This window comes from Carcharhinus amblyrhynchos, chromosome 33 (genome assembly GCF_965287045.1).
Source record: "Carcharhinus amblyrhynchos chromosome 33, sCarAmb.v2.hapA, whole genome shotgun sequence".
Taxonomy (NCBI): domain Eukaryota; kingdom Metazoa; phylum Chordata; class Chondrichthyes; order Carcharhiniformes; family Carcharhinidae; genus Carcharhinus; species Carcharhinus amblyrhynchos.
In genome coordinates, this window is record NC_137356.1 from 16,694,576 (window position 1) to 16,720,914 (window position 26,339).

The 26,339-nt window shown below is 45.5% G+C and overlaps 1 protein-coding gene across 4 annotated transcripts in view; it reads right to left on the reverse strand.

Moving 5' to 3' along the window:
• The window catches only part of LOC145360872 (cAMP-dependent protein kinase catalytic subunit alpha-like), a 152,064-nt gene that overhangs the window by 18,626 nt on the left and 107,099 nt on the right, over nt 1–26,339 (reverse strand). For all 4 annotated transcript variants that reach the window (XM_080216368.1, XM_080216370.1, XM_080216369.1 and 1 more), the window contains exons 3-5: nt 11,347–11,475; nt 9,290–9,388; nt 3,889–3,971 (exon numbers count right to left, since the gene is read on the reverse strand). In XM_080216368.1, the coding sequence (XP_080072494.1) occupies nt 3,889–3,971; nt 9,290–9,388; nt 11,347–11,475 (311 nt within the window). The remainder of the gene's footprint in view (nt 1–3,888; nt 3,972–9,289; nt 9,389–11,346; nt 11,476–26,339) is intronic.

A 26,339-nucleotide genomic window follows, 5' to 3' on the forward strand; every position in this document is an offset into this window, starting at 1 on the left:
AGTTTGCAGATGACACAAAAATTGGTGGAGTTGCATATACTGAAGAGGATTATCAGAGGATACAGCAAGATATAGATGGTTGGAGACTGGGCGGCGAAGTGGCAGATGGAGTTTAATCTGGACAAGTGTGAGATAATGCATTTTGGAAGGTCCAATGCATGTAGGGATTATACAGTAAATGATAGAACCCTTAGGAGTATTGACAAGCAGAGGGATCTGGGCGTACATGTCCACCGATCACTGAAAGTGGAAACATAGCTGGATAAGATAGTCAAGAAGGCATATGGCATGCTTGCTTAATCGGTCAGGGCATCGAGTATAAAAATTGGCAGGTCATGCTGGAGCTCTAGAGAACCTTAGTTAGGCCTCATTTAAAATATTGTGTACAATTCTCGTCACCACACTACCAGAAGGATGTGGATGCTTTGGAGAGGGTACAGAAGAGGTTTACCAGGATGTTGCCTGGTCTGGAGGGTATTAGCTATGAGGAGAGGTTTGATAGACTCAGTTTGTTGTCACCGGAACGACGGAGGTTGAGGGGCGACCTGATAGAGAGGTTTACGAGATTATGAGAGGCATGGACAGAGTGGACAGTCAGATGCTCTTTCCTAGGGTAGAAAAGTCAAGTACTAGGGGACATAGGTTTAAGGTGCGTGGGGAAAAGTTTAGAGGAGTTGTGCGAGGCAAGTTTTTTACACAGAGGGTGGTGAGTGTCTGGAACGTGCTGCCCAGGGGAGGGGGTGGGAGCAGGTACGATCGCGGTATTTAAGGGGCAATTAGACAAGTCCATGAATATGATGGGAATGGAAGGATATGGACTCTGTAAGTGCATACGGTTTTAGTTTCGGCAGGCATCATGGTCAGCACAGGCTTGGAGGGCCTAAGGGCCTGTTCCTGCGCTGTACTGCTCTTTGTTCTTTTGTTCTTTGAAGTAGTTGATGCCAAAGCATTGAATGTATTCAAGTGGTGGCTGGATATGGTACTTGGGGCAAATGGGATCAAAGGTTATGGGGAGGAAAGCAGGATTAGGCTATTGAGTTGGATGATCAGCCAAGATCATGATGAATGGTGGAGCAGGCTCGAAGGGCCTCCTCCTGCTTCTACCTTCCATATTTCTATGTAATACAAGAGGAAAGTGGCAAAATAACTGCAGGAGCTGATGTTTTGGCCAGAAGCACATCCTTTGCAGCGGAACAAACTGGGTGATGATATAGTGGATCGTAGGCTGCCCATCGCTTAGACAAGGTCTGTATGGATAAAGCAGCCAATCCCCATTTAACGTCAACAGCCTGCCCTATGGCAACATTATGGAAAAGACGAACGACAGAGAGCAGCTCAAACACACAAAATCACTCCACAGAAACCCTACAGTGCAGAAAGAGGCCATTCGGCCCATTGAGTCTGCACTGGCCACAATCCCACCCAGGCCCTACCCCCAAATCCCTACATATTTTGCCCGCTAATCCCTCTAACCTACGCATCTCAGGACAATTTTAGCATGGCCAATCAACCTAACCCGCACATCTTTGGACCGTGGGAGGAAACCAGAGCAGCCGGAGGAAACCCACGCAGACACGAGGAGAATGTGCAAACTCCACAGAGACAGTGACCCGAGCCGGGAATTGAACCCGGGTCCCTGAGGCTGTGAAGCAGCAGTGCTAACCACTGTGCCACCGTGCCGTGCACTCAATGGTATGTTTGTTCCAACTTAAAGAGGGTAACGGTTATCAACAGTGACCTTTCCTGCTCTGTACAATGAGACCATATTACTCTTACACATTTAATCTTTCGGCCTGTCAAAGGGACTTGTGACCAACAATCCTTTCCAGCTTTCGCAGTCGCAGTGTTGCTTGAAGGAATCATTCACATTTAAAACTACCACAAAAAAAATCTCCTAATTCTGTCACATCCACTTGCAGTCCCACGAGTTGTGAACTTTATTTAATTTATTATTAGTGTCACAAGCAGGCTTACATTAACTTTGCAGTGATGTTTCTGTGAAAATTCCCTGCGGCACATGTTCGGGTACACCAAGGGAATTTAGCATGGCCACTGCACCCTAACCAGCACATCTTTCAGACAATGGGAGGAAACTGGAGCATCTGGAGGAAACCCACGCAGACACGGGGAGAACGTGCAGAGTCTGCACAGACAGTGACCCAAACTAGAATTGACCGCGGGTCCCTGGCACTGGAAGGTAAGCAGTGATAATCACTGTGCCACATTGCCTCCTCAGCTAACTCCCCAGCCAGCTGTATCCCTCAGACTTTAGCAGGCAGTAACACAGAAACTGGATAGACTGATGAAGGGAAAGCAGGAGAGACGGTTGTACTGAGGCAAAGAAAGGCATGCAAGAGAGAAAGAAGAGGACAACTGTGAGAAGGAGAATGGGACACAATAGTAAAAGTGTGGGGTAGCCAACCAGAGAAATGGAGAGAGGGAGGGAAAGAAGAAGAAACAAAGGTCTACATATGAAAATTACAGACAGAGAAGAGAACACAGAATCCGTAAAAGAAAGACAAAATTACATTTACATCAAGTTGTCTCATGCTCGGCAACAACTTGCCTTTATATAGCACCTTATATAGCACTGCTGCCTCATAGCGCCAGGGACTACCAGCAGTGCTAACCACTGTGCCAGTAAACTATAAAGAAACACTTTGAGGCTCTTGAACAACATTTTAGGTATTTTATTTCTTTAAAGGTGCTACATAAATGCAAGTTGTTGCCGTAACATGAGACAGTTTGATGTAAATGTAATTTTGTCTTTCTTTAACTGATTCTGTGCTGTCTTCCTGGCTCGGTTCCTGGTTTGGGTCACCGTCTGTGTGGAGTCTGCACATTCTCCCTGTGTCTGCGTGGGTTTCCTCCGGATGCTCCGGTTTCCTCCCATAGTCTGAAATACGTGCCAGTTAGGGTGCATTGGCCATGTGAAATTCTCCCTCAGTGTACCTGAAGAGGCACTGGAGTGTGGCGATTCGGGGATTTTCACAGTAACTTCATTGCGGTGTTAATGTAAGCCTATTTGTGACACTAACAAATAAATAAGTAAATAAAATACTCGTGAACATATTTCATAGTTCTGCACTTGTACCGGCTTCAGTCCTTTATGATACATGCTTTAGTGTGCAAAGTCAGATGTCAAACAAGACTGTCTTCAGCATAATATGAATGGACATTAGGAACCTATTAAGTGACCGATCACCTTCTAACCACTAATCATTTACATAGGATAAAACAAAGACAGAGTTACTAAAACAGAAGGTGAAATATTGTGTACGAGAGAAACAATCACTGTTTGCAACTGTCTTCAGGATATTATCAACCTAGAAAGAGTGCAGAAAAGATTTACTAGGATGCTACTGGGATTGATGGTTTGAGTTATAAGGAGAGGCGGGATAGACTGGGACTTTTTTGTCTGGAGTGTAGAAGGTTGAGGGATTATCTTATCGAGGTCTATAAAATAATAGATCAGCTAGATCTTTTCCCAAAGGTAGGGGAGTCTAAAGCTAGAAGACATAGGTTTAAGGAGAGAGGGGAGAGTTACAAAAGGGTCCAGAGGGGCAATTTTTTCACACAGGGGATGGTGAGTGTCTGGAACAAACTGCCAGAGGCAGTAGAGACGGGTACAATTTTGTCTTTTGAAAGGCGTTTAGACAGTTACATGGGTAAGATGGGTATTGAGGGATATGGGCTAAATACAGGCAAGTGGAACTAGCTTAATGGTTAAAAAAAGGGTGGCATGGACAAGTTGGGCCGAAGGGCCTGTTTCCATGCTGTAAACCTCTAGAACTCGAAAGTGTTTGGTCACATTTCCAATGTTGTTTATGCTGTTATGATGTGAATTACTCAACAATCAAACTCTGCATCATTCCTTATGAGACTAACCTGAATCTTCCGCTTTTCCTTAAGTGTGAAAACATCTCTCCGCCTTGAATATATTCCATCACCATGTACAAATTAGTGTTATCCTGGAGACAAAAGGAAGAGAACGCAGATTAAAAACAAGCCCCTCAGAACAGCAGAGGAATTCTTACACTCAGCATCCTCCACACCACTGAACCGTACACAAGCTGGTGAATCACCACAAAGGTTGCTAGCCTTTGGCTGGAATGTAATGGTCATTCACGCTGGCAGGAGTTTCCCATTGCGCTGGGGTGAACAGAGATCTGGCTGGGCGCCAAATCTTCCGACCTTGCTGCAGTGCGAGCATGGTGTGAATGGCGTGGTAAGAGCGCGCCCTTTTACAAACTCCAGCTGTCGGATCCAGTCTCACACAAGGGGTTAAAAAGTAAAGTTTATTTATTAGTCACAAGTAGGCTTATATTAACACTACAACAAAGTTACTGTGAAATTTCCCTAGTCGCCACATTCCAGTGCCTGTTCGGGTCAATGCACACTAACCAGCACGTCTTTCAGACGGTGGGAGGACACCGGAGCACCCAGAGGAAACCCACACAGACACGGGGAGAATGTGCAGACTCCACCCAGACAATGATCCAAGCCGGGAATTGAACCTGGGTCCCTGGCGCTGTGAGGCAGCAGTGCTAACCACTGTATAGTGGTAATGTCACTGGACTTATAATCCAGGGCCCAAGGTTTAATGTTGAAAGCGACAAGTTGTAAAGTTTATTTATTAGTGTCACAAGTAGGCTTACGTTAACGCTGCAATGAAGTAAAAGGAATATTATTATCAAATTATTGACTGCAATAGATACAATTTGGAGAAGGGTTGATTAGGGCTGTTGTGCAAGGTGGTGGTCAGCTCAATGGCCCTTTGATGGTCTTTAAGAGTTGTGTCTGCGCACGTGGGTGGATAGTGGAATGACTGTGCTAGGTTGGTCATCGGTTTTTAACATTGAGCCGTTTCCTCACACCTTCCGCTATTTTACTGCCATAACTTTGGTTAGAAACACCATAAAACACTTGTATTTATATGCAAGGCACCGCAAAGGATTATGAGTGGCAATATGAGTACATTAGATCAGCTGTTGTGATCATGGAATATAGCAGTAAATGCAGCTTATTTGACAATATGTCCAACAGTCAATGTGCTTTGATAAAGGCTTTTGTCTCTTTAACTAGTCTTTTGGTCAACCCATCCCCTGCTTTGGCAATTTTTGTTTGATAATGCTCCTGTCCAGTACCTTGTGTGGCACGGTGGTTAGCAGTGGTGCCTCACAGCGCCAGGGACCCGGGTCCGCTTTCCAGCTTGGGTCACTGTATGCAGTCTGCACATTCTCCCCATGCCTGCATGGGTTTCCTCTGGGTGCTCTAGTTTATTCCCACAGTCCGAAAGACATGCTGATTAGGTGCACTAGCCGTGCTAATTTTTCTCTCAGTGTACCTGAACAGGTGCTGGACCATGGCAACTAGGGGAACTTCACGGTAACTTCATTGCAGTGTTAATGTAAGCCCACTTGCAACATTAAAACTTGTGGTTTTCAACATTAAGCCTTGGGCCCTGGATGATTAGTCCAGTGATATTGCCATTGCACTACCATCTGCCCCTAATTTTGAACACCCTCATCAAATCTCTTCTCAACGCTCTCTCAGGAAAACAATTCACAAAGTTCCTTCAGCAGCAGCTTCCAAACCTGTGACCTCCGCCACCTAGAAGGGCAAGGGCAGCAGATGCATGGGAACACTACCTTCAAGATCCAAGCCAAACCCCATCCTGACTTGGAAATACATCTGCCGTTCCATCACTGTTGCTGCGCACGGTGGGTGTACCTGCACCAGATGGACTGCAGCGGTTCAAGAAGGCAGCTCACCACCACCTTCTCAAGGGCAATGAGGGGATGGGCAATAAATGCAGGCCTGGCCAGCAACGTCTCTATTCCGTGAGCAAATACATTTAAAAGTGGCTTCTCCAATGTATTCACATACCCACAGCCCTTCTCCCCTTGAACCATTCTCATAACGTTTCTCTGCACTCCCTCTCAAAGCCTTCACATCCTTCCTCAAGTGCAGTGTCCTGAATTGCACACAATACTCCAGCCTTGGCCAAAGCAGTGTTTGATGAAGGTCCATTATAACTTCCTTGCTTTTGTTCTCTATGACCCCACATGTCTTTTTTAACCACTTTCTTAACCTGCCCTGCCGGCTTCAGCAATTTTCACACATACACAGTTAGGTCTCTCGGTGTCTGCACCACTTTAGAATTGTCTATTTTATACAACTTCTCCTCTTTCTTCCTACTAAAATGTAACATTTGCACTTTCCTGCAATAAAGTTCATCTGCCCCGTGTTCTCCCCATTCCATGTCCTGCTGAAGTCCAATACCAACTTTCTCACAGTTCACAACACTTCCAAGTTCTCTGTCATCTGCAAATGTTGAAACTGTGCCCTGCAAACTCAAGTCTCGGTCATTCATAAAGGTCAAGAAAAGCACTGGTCCCAGTACCAGCCCCTGAGGAACCCCACTGTGATAAGGTTCCCCATGGTAGGCTCATGAAGAAAGGTAAGGAGGTGTGAGATAGAAGGAAATTTGGCCGATTGGATAAGTAACTGGCTGTCTCATAGAAGACAGACGGTGGTGGTGGAAGGAAAATTTTCAGACTGGAGGCCAGTTACCAGCAGTGTACCATAAGGATCAGTGCTGGGTCCTTTGCTATTTGTGAGTTTTATCAATGACTTGGAAGAGGGGGCTGAAGGGTGGGTTAGTAAATTTGCTGATGACACCAAGATTTGAGTAGTGAATGAGGTGGAGGGCTCTTACAGGCTGCAAAGAGACATTGATAGTATGCAGAGCTGGGCCAAGAAGTGGCAAATGGAGTTTAACCCTGATAAGTGCGAGGTGATTCATTTTGGAAAGACAAACTTGAATTCAAATTACAGGGTCAACAGCAGCATTCTGAGGAATGTAGAGGAACAGAGAGATCTTGGGGTTCATATCCACAGATCTCCGAAGGTTGCTACTCAAGTGGATAGATCCGCGAAGAAGTCTTTTGGCCCATTTCTTGTCACTAATGGAGTTTAAACAGGGCTGTGTGCTGCCTCCAACACTTTTCAACAAGTTCCTCTTCACTCAGCTCTCTGATACCTTCTGGGATGGTGATCCCGGCATTGAAATCCGATATCACATGTTCAGAATTCTGCTCCATGTGAAATGACTCCAGGCACGGACCAACCCCTCCAAGTATATACCGCGCAGTTCCCTGTTAGCCAATGACCCACCCCATGGGCTGGCTGCCAGCTCAGAGCTGGAGATGCAAGGTAGCACGGTCTTGTTCTTCAGTGCATGCAACAATGCGACAAGCGTGCCCCATCTTGAGCCCAAGGATCAACCTGTCAGTGGGTAAATCTACTCACGGCAATGCACACTTTCTCGAGCGTGCAATGAGATGCATGCAAGAATTGCCAAAGTGAGTGTAGCTTTTGGAAGACTTTGAAGATCAGTCTGAGGATGAAGAGGAGTAAGTCTGCTTACCAAACTGATAATAGAACATAGAACACTACAGCACAAACAGACCCTTCGGCCCACAAGTTGCACCGATCAGATCCATACCTACCAGGCCATAGAACTGTCTGTAACTCCCAATCCCATTAAATCCCATGTACTCATCCAGAAGTCTTTTCAAAGACCCCAGCGAGTTCACCTCTACCACCACCGACGGCAGCCGATTCCACTCACCCACCACCCTCTGAGTGAAAAACTTACCCCTTTGCAGTGTTAATAGGGGACTTCATAGTGAGGGGGTCAGACAAGCGTTTTGGCGGATGCAGACGGGAGTCGCGGATGGTGGTTCGCCTCCCTGGTGCTGGGATCCGGGATGATAATATATAGAACAATATTGCTGCCCACTCTGCTTGACACTTTGTCTCAGGCTAAGAAGCTCAACCACTTTCGTGTAAGCAGCTTTTGGAAACTTCTAATGGCAGGACAAATTGCCTGGTGCCACGATGCTCTCCCCAGCTGGCACACCAGGCATTCAAACCAACTGAGTTGGGCCGGTTATACAGCCAGAATCCTGACACTCGGTGACAAAAGTGAACATTCTACAGGGACCTCAGGTCTAGAGGCAATCTCTTGCCGGTCAAAGGAAGCGCAACAAGAAGGCCTCTCTTTGGAGTTCTGATATCTGCTTCGAGTCCTGGGAGATCATGATTGCTGCATCATGATAAAAAACTGTGACCTCCTCCGAAAGCAAGCGCATGTCGGAGGCAGCGAGAAAAGGCAAGGCGAGGAAATACTGAGTCAGCAATTCATCTGGAACACAGCCATCTGCAGCATTTTTTCCCTGTCCGCAATGTTTGCAGATGCACCATAGAATGCATCCTTTCCAGATGTGTCACAGATTGGTATGGCTCCTGTTCTGACCAAGACCGTAAGGAACTATAAAACACCATGAATGTAGCCCAGTCCATCACACAAACCTGCCTCCCATCCATTGACTCTAAGCACACTTGCAGCGGCCTTGGAAAAGTAGCCATAATCACAGACCCCACACATCCCAGACAAACTGGCAACACATCGTATGCACATTAATTCCATACATGTACTCAGATGTACTGCATGTATATGTAAATGGAAATGGGCACACATGTTAACACACATGCGCTCATACACAGATACACACACACGCAAACTCCCCTCAATCTGGTTTCCAATGTGGGTGCCATAAGCATAGACATGGGTCAAGGGTGGAAGAGGAAAAGCACAATGTTAAAATGGTGGCACGGGCTCGTTGGGCCGAAGGGCCTGTTTCCTGTGCCGTTTTGTTCTTTGTTCAAACACCAACATGCACACACAGACATACACACGACAGTGCTCTCTTCCAACTTCTTCCACAGGGATACAAAAGTCTGAGATCACGTACCAACCAACTCAAGAACAGCTTCTTCCCTGCTGCCAACAGACTTCTGAATGGACTTACCTTATATTAATCTTTCTGTACACCCTAGCTATGACCGTAATACGACATTCTGCACTGTCTCACTTCCTTCTCTATGAAATGTATATTTTGTCTGTACAGCGCGCAAGAAACAATACCTTTCACTGTATACCAATATATGTGGCAATAATAAATGAAATGAAATCAAATATTTGCAGTAAAACCGTCAAGGCACAGACTGACCATAGCCACTGGAACCTTAGCAAACACCACAGATACCAAACACGATCACCTTGAAAAGCACATAAGGATTACAGAAAGAGACAGGCAATCTTCAGTTCTGTTTGTCTGAGGAAGTTATTGCTCCCTGCCCTACGCGTGCTTTCAAACTTCCCAACCAAAGACAGAAAGAGGGAGGCCAGGCAAATTCACCAGCAGCAGTGAACACTCACCTTGAACGAGAATACTAGCCGCACCAGAAAAGGGAACCGGACAGCCTGAAGGATCTTCTTTTCATTGAGTGTGTGTTCGATCTGTTTCAGCTTTACCACCTGGGCAGGAAAGAAAAGCAAGCACTGTATCAGCTAAAACCACAATTATTTTTATCACATCTCGATTGACGGATAATGTTCATGAAAGAAAACATGTTCCTCCCATCAATTTGGAACACTTCAATGGCCAACCATGGCTGGGGAAGAGGGGAATTTAGGAATGGCTCAAAGCCTCATATTTGTTGCTACAAAGCTCGCGGATTTGGCAGGTCAACTCATTTTGTGAGCTTAATTTATTCTGATTCTTTTATACACTGAACACCTGCCATGTCAAACATCGCTGAATTCACGTACTCCAAATACACAGCTACTAACATGCTGTTATCTGATAAAGGACCTTGCTTCTCACAGAGGGTTTTCTGTTCTTGAAGCAACTACCTCATCTGCTCAACAATATAAAAGCAAAATACTGTGGATGCTGGAATATGAAACAAAAACAGAAAATGCTGGGAAATCTCAGCAGGTCTGACAGCATTTGGGGAGAGAAAATAGAGCCAATATTTCAAGCCTGGGTGACCCAAGGTGGGTGGTGTGTGTGTGTGTGTGTGTGTACATGTTTCTATTTACATATACATGCAGTGCTCCTGAGTACACATATGGAATGCGTGTGCATACCATGTGTTGCTGGTTAGGTTTTGGGATATATTATTCAGGTTATCAGTTCTTGCTTTATTATAGGATATATGAACATGCAGTACGGAATGGGGCAATCTAACAAACTGTCCAGCTCTACTCAATCAGACCAAGGGTCTCAATAAAAAGACTACAATCCCAACAATACCAGTGTACACACAGGAAGAGTACTCCACTGTTATCCTTCTTGCTCTAACCCCTGGCTAGTTGTTTATCTCTTCTGGTCTCTGCGCCTGTATTCAGTGGGGATTTCATTTTGCATCGACAAGGAATGCAATGGGATCAGAAGCTACCATGTTCTCTACAATTGTACCAAGTTAGTCAGTAACGCAGTAGCTTTGGAACAAGGGGACTTTGAGGGGTAAGATGGTTCTGGGCAGCATGAGAAAGGAAATCACCTGATCTTTAAGCACCTGAGACTATAGTGTGTTTGCACTGATAGTTTGCAATTCTGACAAATAAGTGCAGGAATAGGCCATTCAGCCATTCACCGCTGCTCCACCATTCATTTTGATCATGGCTGATCATCTAATTCAGTAGCCTGACCCTGCCCCGCCCCCCTCCAACTTCCCCATATCCTTTGGTCTTCTCAGGGCTAAGGGCATCGCTGCATTCAATCTTTTCTACCAGGTCCCCCCACTTGACATTTACTGATTCAATGTAGACGTCACAGCGTATTATCCTGGACATGAACTGCCTACGTATTGAATACTGCTCTGCCCAAGACCGCAAGAAACTACAAAAGGTCATGAATGTAGCCCAGTCCATCACGCAAACCAGCCTCTCATCCATTGACTCTTTCTACACTTCCCGTTGCCTCGGAATAGCAGCCGGCATAATTAAGGACCCCCATGCACCCCAAATATTCTCTCATGCGCCTTCTTCCGTTGGGAAAAAGATATAAAAGTCTGAGGACATGTCCCACCCTACTCAAGAACAGCTTCTTCCCTGCTGCCATAGACTTTTGAATGGATCTACCTCACATTAAGTTGATCTTTCTCTACACCCTAATTATGACTGTAACACTACATTCTGCACTCTCTCCTTTCCTTCTCTATGAATGGTATGTTTTGTCTGTAAGGCATGCAAGAAACAATACTTTTCACTGTATACTAATACATGTGACAATAAATAATAAATCAAGATCAAATCACATCTTAACAGGAATACTTAGGTTTCTATTATTAGCATGGACAAGATAAAAACAATGTCCATCCAATTTTAAACTGCCCAAGGCTCTTCCTTTCATTGGGCTACCCTGATCGCACTGTGGTCCTTGAGCTTTCTTAGGAGTACGTAAAACAGGGTAAAGTAAATCCGTTCACCTTGTGTTTATCCAATATCTTCATCGCATAATGTTCCTTTGTAACTTTGTGCTTCACCAACATCACTCTACCAAAGGATCCTGTACCCAGTGTTTTTGATCGCTCAAAGTCATCCAGGCATGCTGTGTTCTGCAAAAGGAGGAGAGTCAGTCAGCCAAAGTTCAGAAATCCAATGGCCATCTAGGCATTTCACATTTCAGCATTCCACACACTGTCCTACACGCACTGTCATACATGTCCTACATACCTCTTGCACAATGGGACCTGTTTGGGGAGTTTGTTATTTGGAACCACTGCTGATAATGTCTTGGACTTGAAACAGACTTGTAAAAAAGCTAGAAACCATAAAAGACCCAAACTACAAATTTTTGCAATACAAACTGCTTTCAGGTTTGTCATTGAAAGAACTTCCATTCCTTAACTACTGAACACTGTTCTAAAACGTTCCATGGCCAATAAACTGACTTGAAGTTTAATTACGGGTGTTGTGGAGGGAGACAGTTGTCACATTTCACAAACGGTCAATAAATGGGGTGGCACAGTGATTAGCACTGCTGCCTCACAGCGCCAGGGACTTGGGTTCGATTCCCAGCTTGGGTCACTGTCTGTACGGAGTCTGTGCGTTCTCCCTGTGTCTGCATAGATTTCCTCTGGGTGCTCTGGTTTTCTCCCAAAGTCCGAAAGACGTGCTGGTTGGGTGCATTGGCCATGATAAATTCTCCCTCAGTGTACCCGAACAGAGGCCAGAGTGTGGCGACGAGGGGATTTTCACAGTAACTTCATTGCAGTGTTAATGTAAGCCTAATTGTGACTAATAAATAAACTTTTAAAAAAATGACCTTTTGATCAGTTCTCGATGATGATGATGGCTGATGGATGGATGTTGGCCAGGATACTGGGAGAAGTCCCTACGCTGCTTTGAGTACTGTCATGGGATTTTTCTTTCAATGTTCAATTGAGCAGTTGGATCAGGCTTTGGTTCACTTGAAAGGTGGCATCTTGGATAAGGTGTTCACCCACCCCGAGACTGCAGAGTTAGCCTAGATTTTGTGTTCAAGCCCGGGAGAGGAGCTTTGAATCCACCACCCTTGACTCAGATCACAGTGCTATCTGGTTACAGAGCAAAGCCATCACATTACTCCCTGGGTGTGTTTTCTGCTGTACACAACGATATCAATAAAACGTTCTGGTCTCATGTTAGTAAAAGTCCAGTCACAACACAAAGGTGGGTTCAAAGTTATTCTAGTTTGAACTTTCAAAAGTTAAATATTCATGCCTCAAGCTAATTCTATAATAATAATGCAAGGTTTTGTTTGGCTCTTTTGTTTAAGGTTGGTCTTTTATCATCTCGCACTTTGGAAGACTTGTGAATCTAAGAGTGCTGATGGTTTTGCGGTTGCTAATCAGTGCAGGCAGTAAAGTGAAAGGGTTCAACAATGTGCTGCAAGAGCAAAATTTGTCTCCGGCCTTCTACTTGCTTTGTCTTTTAAGTTCCTCTATCCCATTTTTGTTTTGATTCCGGTCTTGGGTAATGTCCCCAATCGATTCCCTTCCCCCATGTTGATTGAACAGCATCATTCTCTTGCTGTACCAGCCCATGATGCTGCACACCAATCCATTAGCCAGTTATTTTCGGCTTACTGATTCTCGTCTGCACAAAGTTGTGCTTCGTTTTTAACAACATCAGGGAAAAGTAGGGTTAAACAGTTCCGTGGTGCTGTACCAAATTAAAAATGCCCAGGAAATGACATTCCTTTCTCATGTGTCTAAGGTAACACTTAGTTTCCAGGAAGCGCACCTGGTCCCAAAATGTCCTGGGAGGCCTATGCCTAACAGTAGGAGCACACCAATTTTTACCACACTAAGGTGGCACTAAAATAGATGGGAGAGCAAGCTGTGATGAGGGGATAAAGAGTTTATAAGGAGAGGCTGGATAGACTGGGACTTTTTTCTCTGGAGCGTAGGAGGCTGAGGGGTGATCTTATAGAGGTCTATAAAATAATGCGGGGCACAGATCAGCTAGATAGTCAATATCTTTTCCCAAAGGTAGGGGAGTCTAAAACAAGAGGGGATAGGTTTAAGGTGAGAGGGGAGTGATACAAAAGGGTCTTAAGATGGGCAATTTTTTCACAAAGTGTCTGGAACAAGCTGCCAGAGATAGTAGTCGAGGCAGGTACAATTTTGTCTTTTAAAAAGCATTCAGGTAGTTACATGGGTAAGGTGGGTATAGAGGGATATTGGCCAAATGCAGGCAATTGGGACTAGCTTGGGGGTTAAAAAAAGGCTGGCTTGGACAAGTTGGGCCGAAGGGCCTGCTCCCATGCTGTAAACCTCTATGACTCTATCTCTGAACAAGTTGCCACTTCCTAGACCATTCCTGAAACTCTGTCTCTGAATATCTCTGGTCAGTTTTACTTCCCTACGAGAGCTCAGAAATGGCCAATAGAGTGAAAAAGCATCACCTACTGTAACTATGGTGCATTGCCCTGAGCCTTATGCAGCCTTTCAACCTCAATCCTCACGCCTCTCCTCTGTCTCCCTGACACTGATCAACTTTCACTTGGCCCCGCTGTCAGATTATTGCCCGACTATCTCCGGCCGTGGTTTCTTTTCCCGACCACTCAAGCCTCTCCTGCACATGTCTGATTGATGGGCGATGAAGATTTGGTCCCCACAAGTGACTGTCAGCAAAAGGCAAGTGTTAGGAGGATGAAACCAAGAGAGAAAATGCTGGAAAATCTCAGCAGGTCAGGCAGCATCTGTAAGGAGAGAAAAAAAGAAACGTTTTGCGTCCAGATGACCCTCTGTCAAAGCTAAAAGTCATAGAATGTGGGAGACATTTATACTGCCGGGTGAGGGAATGAAAGATGAGTCATTGCAACTGAAACTAGGGGAAAGGCTGCTAATGGCAGCCCGTAGAGAGAGAATAGAGAGTGTGAATGGCCAAATGGCAGAGAAGCTGAAATCAGAGGGTAGGCTGCGGCATACGGAAATCTTGGCGGAGAGAAGAGCAGTAAAGTTTTAAAGTTTATTTATTATTCACAAGTAAGGCTTACATTAACATCGCAATGAAGTAACTGTGAAATTCCCCTAGTCACCACACTCAGGCGTCTGTTTGGATACACCGAGGGAGAATTTAGCACGGCCAATGCACCTAATGAGCATGTTTCGCAGACTGTGGGAGGAAACCGGACCACCCGGAGGGAACCCACACAGACACGGGGAGGACATGCAAACTCCACACCAACGGTGACCCAAGCCAGGAATCGAACTCGGGTCCCTGTGCTGACCACTGTGACACCGTGAGGGTGGGTGTTCCTGGAAGAGAAGTGGCAGTGAGTTAAGCAAATTATTGTGGATGCTGGAATCTGAAACTTTTCAGTAATTTGCTTTTATCCAGTTTCAGATTCCAGCATCCGCAGTAAAGCGTTGGGAGGGGATTGTCTGGCAGGTCTTGTGCCAGCAAGGGGGTATCTGCTGTGAGCAGAAGTCTGATTTTATCTTGTGGAGCTTGATGAACACAGCTGCTTCTCTATAGATAATTCCTCCTCTATTTGAGCTTTGCTCCTGTCTAAATTAAAAGTTCATAGAATCCCTACAGTGAGGAAGGAGGCCATTTGGCCCATCTGCACTGACAACAATCCCACCGAGGCCCTATCCCAGTAACCCCGCACATTTATCCCGCTGATCCCTCTAATCTATACACACCGGATCACTAAGGGGCAATTTAGCACGGCCAATTAACCTAAACTGCATATCCTTGCACTATTGGAGGAAACCGGAGCACCCGGAGGAAACCCACGCAGACACGGGGGAGAATGTGCAGACTCCTCGCAGACAGCGACCCAAGCTGGGAATCGAACACGGGTCCCTGGCGCTGTGAGGCAGCAGTGCTAATCACTGTGTCACCACGCCACCTCTCTCTGTAATTATTTCAAATATCTGCCTGGTCCCTCCCCTCAGTCTCCGCCAAAATTAAATTGAATCATTGTTCTCCCGGGGATCAGGAGAACGCGCCGCCCGTATGGGCCATGGAAACAGATTCAAGATAAACTTCTGAAAGGGAATGGGATAAATGCTCTGAAACCGGGAAATCTGCAGGGCTACAAGGAAAGGGGAAGGAAGTCTGGTTAATTGAAGTTTATTTCTTAGTCACAAGTAGGCTTACAGTAAACATGGCAATGAAGTTACTGTGAAATTCCCCTAGTTGCCACACTCTGTTCGGGTCAATGCACCCTATCTTTCACGTCTTTCAGACTGTGGGAGGAAACTGGAGTACCCGGAGGAAAACCGTGCAGACACGGGGACAGCGTGAAGACTCCGGACATATTTACCCCGCTGATCCCTCTAATCTATACACCCTGGATCACTAAGGGGCAATTTAGCATGGCCAATTAACCTAAACATGCAGATTCCTCGCAGGCAGTGACCCAGGCCGGGAATCGAACACGGGTCCCTGGCACTCTGAAGCAGCAGTGCCAACCACTGTGTCACCATGCCAACCTGTTAAGCTTCTTGAAAGAGCTGGAGAAAAGCAATATTGCCTCCTTCTGTGCTAAGTGATCTCAGCAGCCTCAAGGAAGTGGCAAAGTGTTGCCCTCTATCAGAATGCCAGAATATCTGTTCCTTCACCACTCTCTCGATCTACAGAACCCTGATTCTGCTGACGCTGGTCCAATCTGGCCTGGCAGCAGCCACGTGACTACATCTCCTCAGGCTTGAGCATCCAGAAGTTAGCAGCCATGATCATCCTACACACGAGAAATAAAACTCTTCCACCAGCTCTACTGAGACCAGTAGAGGACCTTCTTGTAGGAGTGGTACAGTTAGTAAAGATACCCAAGGTGTAACGTCCTAACTGTGTTAGGGGCTGTGGGATTTAAAAAAAAATGTGGTTTGCACGTGTAGATTCAAAGTAACATACCGCAGGTTTATTGAAAGAAATGTTCTCCACACTGCCCAGAATAGAAACTGAAACTAATCAGCAGCCTGTGCAACACCCTAATGACATCACCATCAAATCATGTGATCAGCTCTTAAAGCAACCACACAACTGCTTAAATGTATAGCATAAGGGTTGATCACAGGCAAGAGCAAGGTTAAAATCAGGTGTTCCCTGAGCAGTGTCGCAGAAGGTTGAAATTGTACTGTGAATAAACCTCTTGAATAGTGGGTGTGCTTCCAGTCCACAATTTTTGGCCATGCCTTTCTTTCGATCTGCCATTGTTAGGTTGCTGTGATCACACTTCACATTCAATTTGTTATGCAAGTGGTTATGAGCTCTGGCCACTAGGTGGTATTATGGGACACACTTCTTAGCTCTCTCCCCAACTCCCTCACTATGTTGTATATGACAGTATCAGAGTCAGTGGCTATAGGAAACACCTTGGGGGTTTATCAGCAGTTCCAAAACTCTTTTAGTGCGTGTCCTCTGCTTGCCCTCTGTGATATGTCTAACTCATGCTGACATTTTCTAATAGCTTCTTTACCTATTTTTGGTTCTATGAATTCAATCTTCTCTAATTTCTGTTTCCTTATACCTGAAAGTATTCCTACTTTTTTAGGTTTTTTTTTCTAACCTGCTTATTAACTCACGCATACTCTACATCCTGCTGTGCCTCTCTGATTGATTATACTTTCTATTCTTATCCCATACAATAATCTTAAAATAACAAAATGGAATGTTTATGTCTTAATTTTCAATTAATTTTCCTTATACTGCTGAAATCTGCTCTTTTGATGTCCTGAGAACACAGGAAATCTAAAAGAACAACAATCCAGATGTGTATCACACTTCACTTCAGAAAGAAATAAAAGGGTTTTGTATTTATATAAAGCCTTTCACATCCTTAGCTGTTCTGTAAGCAAAGCAAAAACAATGTCACACAGAAAGCAAATGAGATAATTTGTCAGTTAAATCAGTGGTGAACGCTGCTGCCTCACAGCACCAGGGAACCAGGTTCGATTCCCAGCACAGGTCACTGTCTATGTGGAGTCTGCACGTTCTCCCCGTGTCTGCGTGAGTTTCCTCCCACAGTCTGAAAGATGTGCAGGTTAGGTGGATTGGCCATGCTAAATTGCTGTTTAGTGTCCAAAGAAGTGCAGGTTAGGTGGATTGGCCATGCTAAATTGCTGTTTAGTGTCCAAAGATGTGCAGGTTAGGTCGATTGGCCATGCTAAATTTTCCCTCAGTGTAACCGAACAGGCGCTGGAGTGTGGCGACTAAGGGAATTTTACAGTAATTTCATTGCAGTGTTAAAGTGGGCGGCACGGTGGCACAGTGGGTTAGCACTGCTGCTTCACAGCTCCAGGAGCCTGGGTTCAATTCCCGGCTTGGGTCATTGTCTGTGTGGAGTGTGCACATTCTCCTTGAGTCTGCGTGGGTTTCCTCCGGGTGCTCTGGTTTCCTCCCACAGTACAAAGACGTGCGGGTTAGGTTGATTGGCCATGCTAAAATTGCCCCTTAGTGTCCTGAAATGTGTAGGTTAGAGGGATTAGCTGGTAAATATGTAGGGATTTGGGGGTAGAGCCTAGGTGGGATTATGGTCGGTGCAGACTCGATAGGCCAAATGGCCTCTTTCTGCACTGTAGAGTTTCTATGCTTCCTATGATTAAAGCAAACCTAACTTGTGGCTAATAAATAAACTTTACTTAAATCTGCTTTTGTGATGTTGCTTGAGGAATAGACATTGGGTCAGGCACCAGGTAATTTTAAGTTGTACCATGGGATCACGTACATCCACATGGACATGAATTCCAGGCCACAGTTTAATCTCATTTAAAAGTCAGCACTTTCCGACTGTGCAACCCTCGCTCAGTAACATAACAATGTCTTAGTCTCGTATTTGTGCGCGTGTGTGTGTGTGTGTGCATTTCCTAGAGTTGTGTTTGGGTCCACTGCTTGCTGACTCAGGAGGCGAGAGGTTACCACTGAACTAAGCCAAAATTTCCATATTAATAACGCTTCTGGTCGATTGCTAATCTCAAAATCCAGCCCATCTTCTGCTTGACATACTGCGTGACTAAACAATGCCTAATCGTCTCGAGCAATCTGTTCAATTGTTACCTTATCTACTGGTTTTCCCAAATTTATTCTTTCAGCATCCAGGTTGTTAAATCCCAAGGTTTAGTGCGTATTGATTTGGCCAAATCAATATGCACTATCCCAATCATATTGCGCTGTTGTCTACAATTGTTACCAATTAATCATTGATTGACCTCAATAATATTCAATACTATACTATACTAACACTATAGTTAAGAAAGCCCCACTAACGCCTCCACTTTTTTGCAAGACTAAGGAAATTTGGCATGTCCGCTACAACTCTCACCAACTTTTACAGATGCACCAAAGAAAGCATTCTTTCACAGCTTGGTATGGCTCCTGCTCTGCCCAAGACCGCAAGAAACTACAAAGAGTCATGAACGTAGCCCACTCCATCATGCAAACCAGCCTCCCATCCACTGACTGTCTACACTTCCGGCTGCCTCAGAAAAGCTGTATAATTAAGGACCTCACGCACCCCAAACATTCTCTCTTCCACCTTCTTCCATCGGGAAAAAGTTACAAAAATCATGTACCAACCGACTCAAGAACAGCTTCTTCCCTGCTGCTGTCAGAGTTTTGAATGGACCTGCCTCGCATTAAGCTGATCTTTCTCTACATGCTAGATATGAGTGTAACACTACGTTCTGCACTCTCTCCTTTCCTTCTCTATAAATGGTATGCCTTGCTTGAACAGTGTGCAAGAAATAATACTTTTCACTACATGTGACAAAAGTAAATCAAACCATATATTAATATACCCCCTCATTTGCTATATCCACCCTTTCTGTAGCTGTTCCATATCAGAACTCCTCTACCTTGTTTTAGGTCTGCCTTCTTCATTTTGAGTTTCAGCTCATATACACAACTAGCTGTCACATTTCTAAGATGGTAACAATATGCATATTCTCCCCACGTACTCTCTTATGTACTAGAGTTCAAGGCTGTATCAGAGATATCCGTACATCTAAAAGCTTGAGGCAGTTGAAGCATCAAGAGGAATGGGAATTCTACTGTTGATCCTTGGTTTTGGGACAATCCAACTAGACTATATGGCACCTCGTTCTGGAAAAACAAGGAAGCATCCACGATCAGCAACAATTTACTCAGTGGTGGATGTGACTGAGCATACTGGATACTGTCTTGCTCCTAAAACCAGTGTAGCTCTGGTCTATCCCTATTCTAGGAATGGAGACATGGGAGGATCCCATTGGAAAAGAAGGTCCAGCACTAACGTACAAAAGAAGCACCCCAGCTCCAGCAGTGGTGCAAGGAAAGGCTAAGTGCCAGATGAGGAACGTGAGGGAAAAACATCTCAGATTTCAAAGGGGGTGACTGAGAGAGAACCTTTGAGAGGTTTGTAAGATAGTGAATGGAATGGGAGAGCTTAATTGTGAGCACTGTTTCAAATCTAATAATTGCAAGACAATGGGACACAGGTACAAACTGGGAAAGACAAGTTCAGGAAGTGAGTGACCAACACATTGAATGCAGTCCAGATAGGATAAGGAGACAAAAATTCTGCAGCCATTTAAGAGGGGTAGATGCGAGGGGAATGGGATGGCATTGGTTGCTCTGGAAAGATTATGAATGAAAAGTATCGTGAATAACTTCCCTCGCCTGTACTTATGGTGCCATTAAAATGCTGATCGGAAATTTCAGGTTTGTTCTTGGAATGTTAACATCAGGGGCTGATGTGATACCAAACTCAGAATTATTTAATACAGACTAGCATTATTATCCTGTCCTTCTGTGAATGTAGCTAAACACATGCCGTAGACAGTAGAAGGGGCATTGGCAAGGTGAGGGGATGGATCCTTTCTCTCACAATGTGCTAATCTCACTTCTATTTCTAACGTAACTAGCATCTTTCCCAGGAAAAGGTCCACATGAGCACGAGACCTGCAAAGATGCATATCTTTGGAGGAAAATCAAACCAATGGATGCATCGGAGAGGGTACAGAGGAGGTTTACCAGGATAAAAGCAAATTACTGCGGATGTTGGAATCCGAAACCAAAAGAGAAAATGCTGGAAAATCTCAGCAGGTCTGACAGCATCTGTAAGGCGAGAAAAGAGCTGACATTTCGTGTTTAGACAACACTTTGTCAAAGTTGCCCAAGGAGGTGCTGGGAGCACCAATAAGGGGTGTAAGGGGCAACTAGGATGTTGTCTGGTCTGGAGGGTATTTGATTTGATTTATTATTTTCACATGCATTAGTATACAGTGAAAAGTATTGTTTCTGGCGCGGTATACAGACAGACCATTAAGGAAAGGAGAGTGTGCAGAATGTAGTGTTACAGTCATAGCTAGGGTGTAGAGAAAGATCAACTCAGTGTGAGGTAGGTCCATTCAAAAGTCTGATGGCAGCAGGGAAGAAGCTGTTCTTGAGTCAGTTGATGTGTGACCTCAGACTTTTGTATTTTTTTCCCGACGGAAGAAGGTGGAAGAGAGAAGGTTTGCAGGATTACGAGTGGTATGGACAGAGTGGATAGTAAGATGCTCTTCCCTAGGGTAGAAAAGTCAAGTACTAGGGGACATAGGCTTAAGGTGCGTGGGGAAAAGTTTAGAGGAGATGTGTGAGGCAAGTTTTTTTTAACACGGGGGTGTTGAGTGTCTGGAAAGTGCTGCCCAGGGAGGGGGTGGGAGCAGGTATGACAGCAGCATTTAAGGGGCACCTAGACAAATACATGAATAGGATGGGAATGGAAGGATACGGCCTCTGTAAGTGCATACGGTTTTAGTTTAGGCAGGCATCATGATCGACACAGGCTTGGAGGGCCGAATGGCCTGTTCCTGTGCTGTACTGTTCTTTGATCTGTTTTTTTAAAGTTTATTTATTAGTGTCACAAGTAGGCTTACGTTAACAGTAAAGCTACTGTGAAAACCCCATAGTTGCCACACTATTTTCAGGTACACTGATGGAGAATTTAGCACGGCCAATGCTCGTCTTTTGGACTTGTGAGAGGAAACAGGAGCATCTGGAGGAGACAGAAGGAGAACATGCATTCTCCGCACAAACAGTGACCCAAGCCAGGAATCGAACCTGGGTTCCTGACGCGGTGAAGCAGCAGTGCTAACCACTGTGCCACGTGTCGCCACAAAATGATGAACGCAGGGTGACAGGCAAGTCTCTACACACAAAGGGGAGATTTTCCAATGGGTTAAACAATTAATGGCTGCAAAGTAGGTGTAAATATTTGGGAAAATTGGGGACGAACGGCTGTAGCAGATTTCCAATAATCTCCAATTCACAGCTGAATATTCCACTGACACAAACCTGCAGTTGATTCCATCATGATCAGGCTCCAAAAGCAAAACGTAGATCTTAATATTTGTGCCATTACTGCGATAAGCCACCTACCCGCCTGTATAGTGCCAAATCTTGGGGCTTCTACTCAGCTCCTTTCTTTGCTGTGGGAGGGGCACAGTGGTTAGCACTGCCGGCTCACAGGGACCTGGGTTCAATTCCAGACTTAGGTCACTGTCTGTGTGGAGTTTGCACATTCTACCCATGTCTGCATGGGTTTTCTCTGGGTGCTCCAGTTTCCTCCCATAATCTGAAAGACATGCTGGTTAGGCGCACTGGCTGTGCTAAATTCCCTCTGTGTACCTGAACAAGCGCCAGAATGTGGCGATTGGGGCATTTTCACAGTAACTTCATTGCAGTGCTAATGTAAGCCTACTTGTGACACACTAATAAATAAACTTTAACTTTTCCATTTATTCGATCGGGGACTTTGTTCTGTTAGTTTTGGGATTATAAATTTGAGGTTTCATCCATCATTCTGCCAATGGGGATTCCCCTTTTCTTCCACCTGGAGGAACAGAAACAGCAATGATGGATGCCAAGCCAATCAGGCTATGAAGGCAGACTGCGCTCGCCTGCCAGTATCCTCTGAGCTACATGTACAAGCAGAGATGAACTTACCCAGCAATGTTTAACTACCTCAATTCTGTCCATTCAACATGGGGAATGCTAAATCCCAATGGTTAGTGCATGGTGACGTTCTACAGCCCCATCTCTTTTGGCCAGAGCATCCCAAACCAATGACATTGAGCTGATTGCATGCAGTTGCCATCTCTGGTGAGTTGACCATACCTGCACAATGAGGCCCGGGACCTCATGCTTACAATGTCAGTATTTGTTTCTCATTTGTTGGGACATGGATGTCGCTGGCTGGGCCAGCATTCATTGCCCATCCCCAGGTGCTGTTGTTCAGCGTGCAGTTGAGAGTCAACCACATTAATGTGGTTCTGGAGTCAACGTGGGCCGGACCAGCTAAGGACAGCAGGTTTCCTTCCCTAAAGGGCATTAATGAACCAGATGGGTTTTTCCGACAATGGTTTCATGGTCATCGGCAGGGTGGCACCGTGGTTAGCACTGCTGCCTCACAGCACCAGGGTCCCAGGTTCAAATCCAGACTTGGGTCACTATCTGGGTGGAGTTTGCACGTTCTCCCTGTGTCTGCGTGGGTTTCCTCTGGGTGCTCCGGTTTCCTCCCACAGTGCAAAGATGTACCGGTTAGGTGGACTGACCATGCTAAATTGCCCCTTAGTGTCAGGGAAACTAGAGCAGATTCTTAGTTCCAAATTTTTTTTTTAACCTGAATTCAAATTCTACCAGCCGCCACGGCGGGACTCGAATCCGGGGTGCCCAGCTGAGTTTCGGGATTAATAATCTAGCGAGAATACCACCAGGCCATCGCCTAGTTAAGCCAAGCCTGCAGAATCGGGTGGATCAGCAGATTAACAGTTGGGCAGATGGTAACTTACCAACTGACTAACGCTGGAAGAGAAAATCTTTACACCCAAATCTCATGTTGCCACTGAGCCTCAGGGCAGTCACCCTCCTAATCCGACTGTCACAGATGTTAGTTTTAGCGCCTCTGAAACTGCCTGAGTGTTTTATTTGCGCGCTGTCACTTCCTTGCCAGATGGCGGGGAGGAATTCTAACATATTGATCTCTCCCTCCTCAAACAAACTTCCCATTGGCTGAGCAAGGGCGGTACCCACCCAGATCACAGACAATTCAATGGCCTGCCTTGTTTGACTTGCTCAAAGGATTTTGCAACGCAATCTCTATTCACAGCAACTCCCAGCTCGATAAACAAAAACGCCACCACAATCACAGCAACCTTTCACTTAAATACCAAGACAATAAGTGTACAAATGTTTATCTCTTTGCCCAAATGGCAAAAATGCAGCCTGGTGTACATCAGCTTCTTTGCTCGTCCACAAAAAGGTCAATTAATAAATCACGCCCATTGCAGTCTCCATACCGCACAAAGCACTTCCCCCCCTTGCACTTTCACCCAATTTCTTATCCCTCATTCTGCGTGCCAATGGAGACAGACCAACACTTTAAGTATACGAAACTTTTATGTTTTGCTTTCAGCATTTTGAGATTAGTTGTTAAAATAGTCAATTGTATATTAGAGGTTACCTCTTATTTACGAAGCCAGCCGACTGCTACAAAACAACATGTTCCTGCCTCAAACTAGGTCATTGACACACAGCGCACTTCCAAAGGCATGCTACGATTTCTACTGACTGCTGTGCATTTCTAATCCACATCAACGGATGGTTACTGATTACTTGTAGTCTGCAATCTGACTTTGATGCAAACCTGTGTAGCACACAGGATCCCTACAGTACAGAAGGAGGCCATTTGGCCCATTGAGTCTGTACTGACCACAATCCCACCAGGCCCTATTCCTATCCTGCTAATTCCTCTGACACTCGGGTCAATATAACATGGCCAATCAACCTAACCCACATGTCTTTGGACTGCACAGCACAGCAAGTTTGTTGAGGGAAGATAGCACATGTCTGATTTGTAAATACAATAATGTATGGTTGATGGAAACAGAGACATTGGGGCAGCAGATGATGGAAAATCAGGCAAGAGAAGATCACAATGGCCAGAAAATTGGGCAGGCTCCACTACAAAAGCATACACCTGCTAACAAGGGAAGATGGTGATGAAGTGGCAATGTCACTGGATTAGTACTGAACTTCAGGGGCGGCACGGCTCCACAGTGCCAGGGACCCCGGTTCGATTCCCAGTTTGGGTCACTGTCTGTTCGGAGTCCGTACGTTCTCCACGTGTCTGCATGAGTTTCCTCCGGGTGCTTCGGTTTCCTCTCTCAGCCTAAAAGACACGCTGGTAAGGGTGCATTGACCCGAACAGGCGCCGGAGTGTGGCGACGAGGGGAATTTCACAGTAACTTCATTGCAGCGTTAGTGTGAGCCTTACTTGTGACTAATAATAAACAAGCTTTAGTAATCCAGAGGGCCAAGATGGGGAAGTTTTATCAAATCCCATGACAGCAGCTGATGGAATTTAAATCCGACTGATAAAATCAGGGAACTGAAAACATGTCTCAGTAATGGTGATCATGAAACCATCAATTGTCATAAAAACCTGTCTAGTTCACCAATGTCCTTCAGGGAAGGAAATCTGCCATCCTTACCAGGTCTGGCCTATGTGACTCCAGATCCACAGCAATGTGGTTGACTCTCTGCCTTCTCTAATGGCCGAGTGAGCCACTCAGTTCAAGGGCAATAATATATGGCCTTGCCAGAAACGGTGACATGAAAGGATGCGAGGACAACAAATTCGTTCCACATCCCCAGGTCTGAGGGGTACGGAAACCTGTCCGGGAATATCTCTCAAACTCCTCACTTACTGCTTTCCCAGTTTTCATCTTGTTCTTTCAAAAATCCTTCCTCCCCACCTCAACAACCGTTACCCACACTGTAGAATATTGGCAGATCTCTTGCGATGTTGCTCATGATGACTGCAGCATGCGACGGTGCAGAGGGACCTCGGGGTCCTTGTGCATGAGTCGCAAAAACCCAGCCTGCAGGTGCAGCAGGTGGTCAGGAAGGCGAATGGGATGCTGGCCTTCATCGCGAGGGGGATTGAATATAAAAGTAGGGAGGTCTTGCTGCGGCTGTACAGGGCATTGGTGAGGCCGCAGCTGGAGTACTGTGTGCAGTTTTGGTCGCCGCACTTACGCAAGGATATTTTGGCCTTGGAGGGAGTGCAGAGGAGGTTTACTAGGCTGATTCCGGAGTTGAGGGGGTTGAACTATGAGGAGAGGCTGAATAAACTAGGCTTGTACTCGTTAGAGTTTAGAAGAATGAGGGGAGATCTCATTGAGACGTATAAGATGTTGAATGGGATGGATAGGATAGAGGTGGAGAGGCTCTTCCCGCTCAGAAAGGACAGTAGGACTAGAGGGCACAGCCTCAAGATAAAGGGGGGGCAGTTTAGAACGGAGTTGAGGAGGAACTTCTTCACTCAAAGGGTGGTGAATCTCTGGAATTCTCTGCCCGTTGAAGTGGTGGAGGCTGCCTCGCTTAATATTTTTAAGACGCGGGTTGATGGGTTTTTGATGAGAGAGGGGATTAAGGGTTATGGGGAGAGGGCGGGAATGTGGAACTGAGCCACGACATATCAGCCATGATCTTATTGAATGGCGGGGCAGGCTTGAGGGGCTAGATGGCCTACTCCTGCTCCTATTTCTTATGTTCTTATGATTAACGTAGACCGCGTGTGCGGGTTAGATGGAGCGGCCATGAAAAATTGCCCCTTAGTGTCAGGGGGATTAGCAGGGTAAATACTTGGCATTGCGGGGATAGGGTCTGGGTGTGACTGATGTCGGTGTAGGCTCCATGGGCCAAATGGCCTCCTTCTGCACGTATGATGGGATTTAAGATGGCGCTGGAGCAAAGTGACTTCTTGTGGGCTGTTCAAAGTTTACCCTCTAATTCTATCTTTTACTCTTGTTCTATGCTTTTAAAACCGTGCTATGATTAAACTCTCTCACAATACTGTGTTTCAATCGCTTCCAGACTTGGCAAGTAAGCTGATCTTTCTCTACACCCTAGCTATGACTGTAATGCTACATTCTGCACCCTCTCTTTTCCTTCTCCCCTA